Consider the following 13,947-nt stretch of genomic DNA (forward strand, 5'->3'; position numbering starts at 1 on the left):
CCAACATCAAATTGCTCCCAGGAGTGTGTGCTGTGGACACTGGCTGATGCTACGATGAGCAGATGTGTGCTATAGACACTCCTAATAGTACTGCTGCTCTTTATCATACACAAGAGACGGTGCCTACCCCATGGAGCTTACAATCAGTTCCAGGCAGACAAATGAGACAAGTACAAGAATTAGGGAGTTTCTTTAATTATGGGAATGACATGGGAATTAATGGTAATAGTACATAAGTACATAAGTAATGCCAAACTGGGAAAAGACCAAGGGTCCATCGAGCCCAGCATCCTGTCCACGACAGCGGCCAATCCAGGCCAAGGGCACCTGGCAAGCTTCCCAAACGTACAAACATTCTATACATGTTATTCCTGGAATTGTGGATTTTTCCCCAGTCCATTTAGTAGCGGTTTATGGACTTGTCCTTTAGGAAACCGTCCAACCCCTTTTTAAACTCTGCTAAGCTAACCGCCTTCACCACTTTCTCCAGCAACGAATTCCAGAGTTTAATTATACGTTGGGTGAAGAAAAATTTTCTACGATTTGTTTTAAACTTACTACACTGTAGTTTCATCGCATGCCCCCTAGTCCTAGTATTTTTGGAAAGCGTGAACAGACGCTTCACATCCACCTGTTCCACTCCACTCATTATTTTATATACCTCTATCATGTCTCCCCTCAGCCGTCTCTTCTCCAAGCTGAAAAGCCCTAACCTCCTTAATCTTTCTTCATAGGGAAGTCGTCCTATCCCCGCTATCATTTTAGTCGCCCTTCGCTGTACCTTTTCCAATTCTACTATATCTTTCTTGAGATGCGGCGACCAGAATTGTACACAATACTAACGTGAGTAACATAGTAGATGGAGGCAGAAAAAGACCTGCCCAACAAGATAAACTCATATGTGCTACTTCTTGTGTATACCTGACCTTGATTTGTATCTGCCATTTTCAGGGCACAGACCGTAGAAGTCTTGCCCAACACCAGCCCCGCCTCCCAACCACCAGCCCCGCCTCCCACCACCGGCTCTGCCACCCAATCTCGGCTAAGCTTCTGAGGATCCATTCCTTCTGAACAGGATTGATAATTATAGTCTGCCAACACCCATATACAGGTTCAAAGCGGATGACATAAAATTCAGGAAAACTCTACATGAGATACAGATCTAATCAAGAAATTTTTAAAAACAAATAAGCCTTCAATTGTTTACGAAATAGCAAATAAGGAGAAATCAGGGCAGGGAACCAAGCTGAGACTGCTTGGTAAGGCCATGAAGTTGATAATGATTTTTTGTGTTTAACTCTAGCCAAAGATGGAAAATAAATAAGACAAAGAGTCTCTAGCTCATGAGGAAGAAGAGGAGAATGGGAAGGAAAACAAGGAAAATGGATATTCTGGGCATGTGCCTATAAACAGCTTATAGATCCAACATGATCATTTAAAAATAATATGGGCCTTAATGGGCAACCAGTGAAGTTTTATCACAGTGGGCGTAACATAATCTGACCTCTTTTGTCCAAAAATCATTTTAACTGCAGTGTAGTGTATCACTTGTAATCTAGAAATCAATTTAGTTGAAAGAAGGCAACATAGACCATTACAGTAGTCTAATTTAGAAAGAACTACTGCCTGGAATAAGATTGAAAAATATTTTTCCTCAAAGAGAGAACAAATTCTTCTGAGACAATGTAATTTATAGAAAGTAGCTTTAATAACTATATCAATGTGGGGCTTCAGGGACAAAATGTATCCAGATAAACACCAAGAGGCCAATTTTCACACCGCGGGAGTTAGACCGGGTAACTCCTGCAGTCAGCGTTGAGCCCGAATATTCAAGGCCAGGCCTTTTCTGGTGACCGTCATTGAGTATCCGGTTTATTTTTGGCTGGTTTCAGCATAACCAGCTAAGTTGATAATCAGACTTATAGCTGGTTATCTTGAAACCGGCCAAAGATATTGTACAGTTTGAAGCAGCCAAAGATGACCGCTAAACTCGCTTTAAAAATTGGCGGATATCCAGTTATATCATGTGATATAACCGGGGATATTCAGCAGGGTATAGCCAGTCATCCCCTGCTGAATATCAGCGGATTGCAGGTTAAGCGCTAATTAACTGGTCAGCAGCCGTTCTGGCCGGTTAAATAGCACTAAAAATCGGGAAATTGGTGTCAACAAAAACATATCATCAGCATCCAAAAAAATTTAACACTAAAAGAAGAATGATAAAAATCTGTCATGTATGCATTAAATAGTACCAGGGGCAGTGGAGAGCCCTGAGGCACTCCACAGAGTGGAATCCATCTAGCCGAGATTTGGTCTACCATTTTACTACTACTACTACAAATCATTTTAACCCTATAATTTCTAAGAGTAAGAAATGATTTTATCCAAGCCAAAACCTTACCCACAATCCCTAATGAGCTTAATTTATACAGTAGTATATCATAAAGTTGGACTTCTAGGCTGGATATAAATAGGGCCGGAGAGGGAGTATGACGTCCCGACTCAGGATGTTTATTCCAGGCCTATGGAGAAGCAAGATGGAAAGAATGGAGCCTGGATCAGGCAGTGGAAGAGAAGGGCACAGGTAAGAGTGACTTACTCAGGGTGGGGTGTAAGGAGAGATAAGAGTAGAGAGATATTGATGAGCTGCAGAATGAATGAACTTTGTAAGTCAATAAGAGGAGCTTGAACTGAATACGGAAATGTGAAAAAATTGTATGGTTTAGTACAGAATTTATTATATTAATAGAAATGATAGTCCTCCCTCTTCAGATGAGCTGGCCAAATATTTTGAAAATAAGATTATTGATATTAGGAGAGGTCTCCCTAAGGTTGAAATCAATATGGAAATTGCTAAGGATGTAAAAAAAATGGAAGCGGTGCAAAGAAAAACTATGAGAATGGTATGGGATTTGCGTTACAAGACGTATGAGGAGAGACTTGCGGACCTGAACATGTATGCCCTGGAGGAAAGGAGAAACAGGGGTGATATGATACAGACGTTCAAATATTTGAAAGGTATTAATCCGCAAACGAACCTTTTTCCGGAGATGGGAGGGCGGTAGAATGAGAGGACATGATATGAGAGTGAAGGGGGTGGCAGACTGAAGAAAAATGTCAGGAAGTATTTTTTCATGGAGAGAGTGGTAGATACTTGGAATGCCCTCCCGCGAGAGGTGGTGGAGATGAAAACGGTAGCGGAATTCAAGCATGTGTGGGATAAACATAAAGGAATCCTGTGCAGAAGGAATGGATCCTCAGAAGCTTAGCCGAGATTGGGAGGCGGGGCTGGTGTTTGGGTGGTGGGGCTAGTTCTGGGCAAGACTTCTACGGTCTGTGTCCTGAAAATGGGGCTAGTTCTGGGCAAGACTTCTACGGTCTGTGTCCTGAAAATGGCAGATACAAATCAAGGTAAGGTATACACAAGAAATAGCACATATGAGTTTATCTTGTTGGGCAGACTAGATGGACCGTGCAGGTCTTTTTCTGCCGTCATCTACTATGTTACTATGATAGTCCTCCCTCTTCAGATGATCTGGCCAAATATTTTGAAAATAAGATTATTGATATTAGGAGAGGTCTCCCTAAGGTTGAAATCAATATGGAAATGTTTATTGAAGATCTACTTTCAGTCTACCAACACTGGAAATTGTTAAACCAACTTTACTGATTTTTTTCATTGGGTTTTTGTACATTGGATATTTGTCCAAATTATGTAATGAAAGAATCTCCTGTGAAATTTGTTGAACAATTCAGAGCTTATCTGTCATTTATGCTGTTTCCTAAAGAGATAGGTAGAATTATGTTGACACCAATCCCAAAGAATTTGAAGATCAATAGAAGTGAAGTTGCAAATTATAGGCCTGTGGCTTCTATCCCCAATGGTTAAGGTGATGGAAGGAATAGTTGCCAAAGAGCTGATGGACTATTTGTTTAGATTTTCTTTATTACATGATTCCCAATTGAGGTTTAGACCTCTGTTTAGCAGTACTGAAAATACCTATTGCAAATTTCAGAAGGGAAAATAGTAGAGGTAAAAAGATTATTCTTCTCTGGTTTGATATGTTGAGCCCTATTGACATGGTAAACCATGATATATTATTAAAGCTGTTGGGCAAGATTGGAATTGGGGGAGGGGGGAAGTGCTCAGTTGGTTTAGGGGATTTCTAAAATGTAGATCCTATGAAGTAAAGATGTCAGGAAGAATTTCATCTTGTTGGAAAGCTGATTGCAGAGTTTCACAGGGATGTGTTCAATATTATGGGGAAGATACTTTATTTATTTATTTATAGCATTTATACCCTGTTCTTTCCCGCTTGATAGCAGGCTCAGTGCGGCTTACAAGCTATGGTGCAAGATACATAGAGATAACACAAAGTGTGGTACAAGATATGGTACAGAGTGTTACATACAGTGGGGGAAATAAGTATTTGATCCCTTGCTGATTTTGTAAGTTTGCCCACTGACAAAGACATGAGCAGCCCATAATTGAAGGGTAGGTTATTGGTAACAGTGAGAGATAGCACATCACAAATTAAATCCGGAAAATCACATTGTGGAAAGTATATGAATTTATTTGTATTCTGCAGAGGGAAATAAGTATTTGATCCCCCACCAACCAGTAAGAGATCTGGCCCCTACAGACCAGGTAGATGCTCCAAATCAACTCGTTACCTGCATGACAGACAGCTGTCGGCAATGGTCACCTGTATGAAAGACACCTGTCCACAGACTCAGTGAATCAGTCAGACTCTAACCTCTACAAAATGGCCAAGAGCAAGGAGCTGTCTAAGGATGTCAGGGACAAGATCATACACCTGCACAAGGCTGGAATGGGCTACAAAACCATCAGTAAGACGCTGGGCGAGAAGGAGACAACTGTTGGTGCCATAGTAAGAAAATGGAAGAAGTACAAAATGACTGTCAATCGACAAAGATCTGGGGCTCCACGCAAAATCTCACCTCGTGGGGTATCCTTGATCATGAGGAAGGTTAGAAATCAGCCTACAACTACAAGGGGGGAACTTGTCAATGATCTCAAGGCAGCTGGGACCACTGTCACCACGAAAACCATTGGTAACACATTACGACATAACGGATTGCAATCCTGCAGTGCCCGCAAGGTCCCCCTGCTCCGGAAGGCACATGTGACGGCCCGTCTGAAGTTTGCCAGTGAACACCTGGATGATGCCGAGAGTGATTGGGAGAAGGTGCTGTGGTCAGATGAGACAAAAATTGAGCTCTTTGGCATGAACTCAACTCGCCGTGTTTGGAGGAAGAGAAATGCTGCCTATGACCCAAAGAACACCGTCCCCACTGTCAAGCATGGAGGTGGAAATGTTATGTTTTGGGGGTGTTTCTCTGCTAAGGGCACAGGACTACTTCACCGCATCAATGGGAGAATGGATGGGGCCATGTACCGTACAATTCTGAGTGACAACCTCCTTCCCTCCGCCAGGGCCTTAAAAATGGATCGTGGCTGGGTCTTCCAGCACGACAATGACCCAAAACATACAGCCAAGGCAACAAAGGAGTGGCTCAGGAAGAAGCACATTAGGGTCATGGAGTGGCCTAGCCAGTCACCAGACCTTAATCCCATTGAAAACTTATGGAGGGAGCTGAAGATGCGAGTTGCCAAGCGACAGCCCAGAACTCTTAATGATTTAGAGATGATCTGCAAAGAGGAGTGGACCAAAATTCCTCCTGACATGTGTGCAAACCTCATCATCAACTACAGAAGACGTCTGACCGCTGTGCTTGCCAACAAGGGTTTTGCCACCAAGTATTAGGTCTTGTTTGCCAGAGGGATTAAATACTTATTTCCCTCTGCAGAATGCAAATAAATTCATATACTTTCCACAATGTGATTTTCCGGATTTAATTTGTGATGTGCTATCTCTCACTGTTACCAATAACCTACCCTTCAATTATGGGCTGCTCATGTCTTTGTCAGTGGGCAAACTTACAAAATCAGCAAGGGATCAAATACTTATTTCCCCCACTGTAGATACACAACGTATGATACAAGGTATCAAGAGATGTTTAAGTTAAGCGAGTAGAACAAAGGGGGGAGATGTGGGGGAGAGGATTGGAGTATGGGTAGTGTTGGTGGTGTGGAATTAAGTTCGAGATTTAAGTTGGGTTGTTTGAGTAGGCTTTTTTGAAGAGGTAAGTCTTCAGCAGCTTTCGGAAGGGTAGGTGTTCGTTGGTTGTTCGGATGTGTCTTGGTATTGCGTTCCAGAGTTGGCTGCCTATAACGGAGAAGTTGGATGCATAGTAGGTTTTGTATTTGAGGCCTTTGCAGTTGGGAAGATGGAGATATGTTCTGGAAGATTTGGACCCATTTCTGGTTGGGAGATTGATCAAGTTGGTCATGTAACTTGGGGATTCGCCATGGAGGATCTTGTGGGGTTTAATCCTTTTGTTTACGCAGATGACTGTATACATTCCACTTGACAAAGGGATAGGTGAACTTTTGGATTCGATTGAACAAGGTGTGGGTTTTACAAAGTCCTGCAGCATTTAAATTGAAATTAAATATTTATTTATTTATTTATTGCATTTGTATCCCACATTTTCCCACCTCTTTGCAGGCTCAATGTGGCTTACAATTACATCATGATTAGTGGAAATATATTAGAAAATAGACATTTAGAGAGAAAACCATATTTTTAGTTATTACAAATCCTTTTTGTAGCAATTTGTGTCCTAGTATCATTATAGATGGGGTAATCTTTGATGGGAAACTAAATTTCAAAGAACAGGTTGTTTATGTTTCCACCAGAGTATTTAGGATGCTATGGAAGCTTAAAAAAAAATCAGAGGCCGTTGCATTTTACTTCAATGGATCTGTCCAGATCCTCCAACGTTACTTCAATGCGCAATCAGATGCATGAACTCCTCACTGTGGATCATATGTCTTTAGAAAGGACAAGGCCAAAGGCTAAGAAACACTTTTTGAAATCTGGATGTCCTGTTTAAATACTATATGTGTTCGCTCAGTTTATTTGAATACCTTGGAGATCTGATTTCCTGGTACTCTTTATTCTGGACTGACTAGTGTTTCTGTGCTGGGATACAGAGGTGATATTGGCATAGGAGGGGGGGGGGGGGTGTACAGGGAGGATGGGGATGGGTGGGGAGGGAGGGAGGGTGCTGAGGGGAGGGTCTTTTGTTCTGCTTAAGCTGTTTTTTCCTGATGTGTGTGGTTCTTTGTTATTCTGATATGCCAATAAAGATAAGGATTTGAATTTTAAAGAATCAGAGGTTATTTCCCTAGGGAAACTTTACATATGCTGGTGCAGTCTGTGGTACTAGCGTGTTGACTGCTGTAATGGGGTGTATGCTGGTTGCAAGGAGAACATTTTGACAATATTACAAATGGCACAAAATACAGCAGCTAGGTTGACTTACAGGAAATCCCACTTGGAAAGAGTTTGCTCACTATTGGAGTGGAGGAGTGGCCTAATGGCTAGTGCAGTGGCCTGGAAAGCAGGAGAACTGGGTTTAATTCCCACTGTAGCTCCTTGTGACTCTGGGCAAGTCACCTAACCCTCCATGAGTACCTGTATATACTATGTAAACCACTTTGAATGTAACCAGAGAAAGGTGGTATGTCAAATCCCTTCCCTTATTGTAAGCATTACATTGACTATCAATTAAAGCACATAGTGTTTTTAAGTTGTGTACCCTTGTATATCAAATACTGTTTGGCATAGCCCCAGGTTATATGGCAGGCTTGCTAAATATTCCGTCATGTGATGCGATCTTGGGAGCTAGGAATTATCGTACCTTCCACTACCCTAGTTGTAAGAATCTCATGTATAAGTCAATTTTTCCTATTTGAGCTCAAATGGTGGAACTCGCTGCCCAGAGAATTAAAGTGTTTGGATAACTATCTAAATTTTCATAAACATCTGAAAACTTTTCTCGTTAGAAAATGTTTTAGTGATGAGAGTGATTAAGGCACATGTTTTTTTGTTTAAATGATGCTGTTATCTTTTGATCTTTTTTCTTGTTGACTTAGACAATTTTGTACTTGATTCATGTTATGACATCTATTGTGAGCCACGTTGAACAAAAGTAACTTTGGATAATGTGGGACATAAATGCTAATAAATGAAAAAAAATGAAAAGATGGAGCCAATGAAGTGATTTGAGAAAAGGGGTTTTGTGAGGGTAACAACACAGGTGGAAGGTAAGTTCTAGAGCAGAGCTTTGAAGGGGAGAGAGATGGTTTGGTAGGAGACCTGTGAGGAACGAGTTTCAGAAACCTAAGCGTGAGATGATAAGAGTGTGGATAAAGGTTTTGGTAGTCTGTTCAGAAAGGAAGGGTTGAATTTTGGCAGTGGCGTTCCTAGGGGGGGGCGGTGGGTGCGGTCCGCCCCGGGTGCATGCCGTTGGGGGGGGGTGCCGCACGCGCCTGTCCTCCGTTGTTCCATACTTCTTCTCTGCCCCGGAACAGGTAACAACGGAGGACAGGCACGCGCGGCACCCCCCCCCCCCCCAGCGGCGTGCACCTGGCGGGGGTTCCTTCACGGGGGTGTCCTTTCACGGGGGGGGCACATCGGTGATCCGGCCCAGGTGCCAGCCCCCCCAGGAACGCCACTGAATTTTGGTGATGTTATAGAGAAAAAAAAGACAGGTTTTTAGCAGTCTGTTAAATAGGTGCAGAGAAAGAGAGAGAGGAGTCAAAGATGACCCCAAGTTTAGGAGCTGAGGAGACATGTTATTCACAGAAATATAGACTGGAGGAAGGGGAAAGGTGGGTTTGGGGGAGGTAAGAAGCTCAGTTTCAGATGACTGTGGACATCCAGGCAGCAGTGTCAGTCAAGGAAGCTGAGACTTGGGCCTGGATTCCTGGTGATATTTCAGGTGTACAGAGGACGTGGGGTAATTCTCTAAGGACACTGGACAGCATATGGCGTGTGGGGTGATGCGTTGATGAGCTTATGATGTGTTTGTTCTGGATAGTGGAATGTGGAGCCCTGAAGTATGAGAGCAGAACGTGGATATTTGACCAGTCCTGCTGGAGGGGGGTAGTAACATACAGGAATCTACCATTGAACTACTTCATGAAATGTACTCTCCCATCATGGTCTTCTGGTCTACACAGGGGTTTCTGTGAGGTTGTGTCAAGTCCTTGGAAGTGCTTCTTCTCCAGAGGTTGTGGTGTGACAAGGTCCCTTGGGGCTCTCCTGATGCAATACTGCCGTCTGACAGAGGGATGTGCCGGCTCTTTCTTCACAGCGTCTTGCTGGCCCTCCTTTTCTTCTGCCAGGTATTTCCTGCTCCGTAGGCCTCACACTAGGTCTTATGCCTGAAACTCTCTCTTTTTTTTTTTAACATGTGTGATTAGAGGCCTACCAAAACTGAAACTGCCACCAAAATTGTCTGAAAGCTTTCAGCCAAAACTGAAAACTCAAATTTGGTTGTGTGAATGTGAACCAGTGAGGGCTGCTGGGGACTGGCAGTCTGTATCCCTCTGCTAAACCCATAGCATCCAAGCCAGAATATAATTTAAATAACGAAAGACTGTTTTAACTCCATAGCCTCCACACATCTGGACCACAGTTAATAAACTAAAAGCCACAGTGGGTTCAATATTGAATGCTATTTAACTGGTCAGGAACAGCTCCTGGCCGGTTAAATCGTGTTTAGCCGTCTATCCACTAATCTTGAACATGGTTATCTTTGCTGACTATTAGCGCTTAGGGCTACCCAGAGGTTTTCAACCCAGTCCTCGTGTCACACCCAGCCAGTCCAGGTTTTCAGGATGTGCCTGGGTTGAAAACCCCTGGGCTAACCAGCTGTGTGGCGCAACTTAGCTGCTTAAGCGCAAATATTCAGTGCTAACTGGCTAAGTTTAGCGATTAAGATAGGCGGTATAAATAGCAGGCCTATCGCTAATCACTAAGCACTTAACTGGTCAGCGCTGAACATCGGCTTAACCGGTTAAGTTGCCGTGATTGAAACTGAAACCAGATACAGCCAAGCATTGAATATCCAGGATCAGCACCAGACAGCAGCAGCTTAATATCAGGGGGAGTTTGCTTTTACGGTGGCTGACTTTGCACCACACTTACTCCTGAGGAGTTTATCATCCCAAATTTACAGACTTCAATTCCTGCTAAACCCTTGTATCAAAAGCATTTATTTGGAGCTCTCTAGTTACCATATAAACTCTTGTGCAAGATCATAACTACATTACTTGCAAATGCGGTACAAAGAAAAATGCAAAGAGCAGCCCCCGCCCCCCCACCACCACCCAGGACTACCTTATTATCCCTGGTGGTCTAGTGGTGTAGTCAGGTCAGAAGTGATGCCCCAGTCACGGCAGCTATTTTGAAAGCAGAGCAGGAATGGACAGGAGTAACTGGGGACCCCCCCCCTCCCACCACCACCACCCTAACTATACCCATAGACCATCAGGGATTGTAAGATAGGTCCAGGGGGGCCTACAGGTGGAAAGGGGTCCAGGAGGAGGGGCAACTTCTGTTTTAGGGCAAGGCTGTGGAGTGGGAGTCTGTCGGAACCAATTTTGGGTGGAGTTGGAATCAGAGTCAGTAAAAACGTACTGACTCCAACTCCGCTTCAAAATAAAAACTTACAAAATTATAATATATGGTAAATTTATTGTTTTATTTTATGTCTGTCTATCTGTCCATCTATTTATCTATATCTATATATGTATAGATATAGCTAGAGATATATAGGGATGGACTGACCATTGGGGACAATAGGGCAGTGCCCGAGGGACCACAACATTAGAGGGTCCAACTCTCCCCCAGCTTCCGTCTAGTTTAATCACTTTTAATAGGTGGTTAGAGGCCCAAATCACTGCCAGTCTTCCGCTTTTTATATATATATATCCTGGATCTAAAATAATAGTAAATATAAGTTATATTTACCAGTGCTTTAGATCCAGAACAAAATATTTAAAATATCATTAGGAGTCGGAGTCAGAGTTGGACATTGGAAAAATAGAGCAGTTGGAATTGAAGGTTTGGTGTACCGACTCCACAGCCCTGGTTCGGGAGGAGGGAGGGAGTCAAACGGGACAAAACACAAATTTTTGGCTTGGGTTTGGCCAAAAATTAAAATAACCTTTTAGGTCAAAATTTGGGGTTGGTTTTGGCACCATAAATGAAACTGAAATTCGGTCGGCTGCTACTTGTGATTCCCTGTTTAATTTTTATATGAGAAGCCTCCCGATCCAGCTCGTTCCAGAAGTAAATCCTTGTAATAGGATTCTAGCTACCCAAGAAGAAACGGCTGAGTGGTTCAGTCCTCTTCAGATAGCTTGTCCTGGGTCAGACTTACACAATGCGTTTCTCATCCCCTACAGGGACCCTCAGCCCAGATGACGGATTATGTGTACAAAGAATGGAGGAAGTATGAAACTGAATGTCAGCAAAACATGTCCCAGGGTCCTGCTCCAACAGGTGAAAACACACATGACAAACGTACATGCACAGACACACATGCAGCACACAATATATATGTTGAAACATGCATGTACACACATGCTCAATGTAGATAGAAACAGCAATAGAGTGGAGGAGTGGCCTAGTGGTTAGAGCACTGGTCTTGCAATCCAGAGGTGGCCGGTTCAAATCCCACTGCTGCTCCTTGTGATCTTGGGCAAGTCACAACCCTCCATTGCCTCAGGTACAAACTTAGACTGTGAGCCCTCCTGGGACAGAGAAACATCCACCGTACCTGAATGTAACTCACCTTGAGCTACTACTGAAAAAGGTGTGAGCAAAATCTAAATAAAGATTCTAGAATTCTAAAGAATAACAAGATTCCATAAAGATTCCATGCAGAATTTCAAAGTGTAGCAACATTCCATGTAGAACCCCAAAGAGTAACAAGCTTCTTTGGGGTAGAGGAGTGGCCTAGTGGTTACAGCACCGTCTTGCAATCCAGAGGTGGCCGGTTCAAATCCCACTGCTGGTCCTTGTGATCTTGGGCAAGTCACTTAACACTCCATTGCCTCAGGTACAAACTTAGACTGTGAGCCCACCAGGGACAGGGAAATACCCAGTGAATATAACTCACCTTGAGCTACTACTGAAAAAGGTGTGAGCAAAATCTAAATAAATAAAATATGTGTCTACAGAGGACATATGTGGCAACAGGGACTGTGATCAAATGGTTCAGTGAATTCCTTTCAAACTGAAGCTCTTCTGTCAAGCAAAACAACCAACTTTCCAACTACTGGTCTCCTAACTGCGGGGTCCCGCATGGATCTCGCCTCTCACCTATTCTGTTCAATCTCTTTATATCTTCCCTGGCCTCAATACACCTGGGTCTTAATGGACTACTATTATCTTACGCAGATGACGTCCTGCTTCTCTTACTAGTGACAGCATCAAAGATTCAACTCAGTCTGTAGTGAACGGCAAGACTGCTGTTAGCACCTGGGCTCTGACCAATAAACTGACATTAAATGCGCAAAAAAACAAGGTCCTGAAATTCCAAAATCAGGGAGTTGAGGTCCCATCATCAATACCTTTGGGTTCAGACTTAACTGTAAATCTTTGACCATTGGACAGAGTACTAGGGGTCTTGCTTGATTCTTCACTCACCTTGTCTTCCCATGTTAACCAGCTATGGAAGAAAACACTATTCAAATTGAGACAGCTACGTCTAGTCAGACCATTCTTCAACCAAAAAGCCTTTCCACTACTAGTCCAAATGCTAGCCCTACCTCACTTGGATTGCTGTAATGTTCCATTTCTTGGTATTAAGTGTCAGTACAGAATAGCGCTGCTAGACTAATATACAGAGTGAATAGATACACTAGTGTTTCAACTCATCTTAATTGCACTGGCTTCCCATAGCAGAAAGACTCAGGTTCAAAGCTGCTTGCTTACTTTTCCAAATCTTACACGGTTTCACCTCTGAACTACTGACTAAGACCACTTTGCTACGTTGGTCCAGTCTATCAGAGTGAAAGAACAATTGATGCTAGTGTCACCGTTTGAAAAGACAATTCAAAATCAGAAGATGTTCAGCTCTCTATTCCCTGTACTTGGAGTTAAAATATGGAACTCTCTACCTATTCCCATCAGAACCGAAAACAGCTACCTCAACTTCAGGAAGAGGCTAAAAACCTTTCTCTCCCCAAAGACTGCTTTATAATAATCCATCATGACTTCTACTTCCTAGAATCATCCATTATTCTTTCCTTAATGTTTTTAGTCTCATGCATTAATCCAATGGTCTCTAATGTTTCTCATACCTTAAACTAACATTATTAGCTTTTGTCTCACCTAGAATGTAAACTGCACTGAACCTTGAAAAAGGGGATATTAACAGTATAAAAGAATTGATTTGATTTGATGTGCATGTACACACATGCTCAATATACATAGAAACAGATATGTGTCTATGGAGGACACATAATATGCACAGACACGCATGCAGCACACAAAGATCTATGTAGAAACACGCATGTACAGTGATGATCCTAGGTCGGCTGCCACCCGGGGCGGATCGCTGATGCGCACCCCCCCAGGTGCAGCACGACCCCCCCCCCCGGCGCATCACCCCCCCCCCCCCCCCGGGTGCATTCTTGGCTGCTGGGAGCAGCCACGCAGCTTTCGGCTCCCTGCTCCCTCTGTCCCTGAACAGGAAGTAACCTGTTCTGGCACAGAGGGAGCAGGGAATCAGCGGAGCCGACAGGCGTGCGGCTTCTATCTGCACCCCTCCAGCGACGTGCACCCGGGGTGGACCGCCCCCACCGCCCCGCCCTTGGTACGCCACTGCGCATGTGCTTGTAGAAACATGCTCAATGTACACAGAAACAGATATGTCTACACATACATGCAGCAACATATCCAAACTTACATGTCAAGCATTACATGTGCAACATAAACACACAGATATGCACCAGTCTGCAGACACCTTCCCAGAGTACACATACAAGTAGATACAGAA

At 43.3% G+C, this 13,947-nt stretch overlaps 1 protein-coding gene across 1 annotated transcript in view; it reads left to right on the plus strand.

The window, feature by feature from the left end:
- GCGR (glucagon receptor) overlaps nt 1–13,947 on the plus strand; it is a 109,127-nt gene that overhangs the window by 54,024 nt on the left and 41,156 nt on the right. Inside the window, exons 2-3 of the mRNA XM_030205156.1 lie at nt 9,116–9,280; nt 11,348–11,444. Coding sequence (XP_030061016.1) covers nt 9,227–9,280; nt 11,348–11,444 — 151 coding nt within the window. The 5' untranslated portion in view covers nt 9,116–9,226. The remainder of the gene's footprint in view (nt 1–9,115; nt 9,281–11,347; nt 11,445–13,947) is intronic.

This window comes from Microcaecilia unicolor, chromosome 6, assembly GCF_901765095.1.
Source record: "Microcaecilia unicolor chromosome 6, aMicUni1.1, whole genome shotgun sequence".
Taxonomy (NCBI): domain Eukaryota; kingdom Metazoa; phylum Chordata; class Amphibia; order Gymnophiona; family Siphonopidae; genus Microcaecilia; species Microcaecilia unicolor.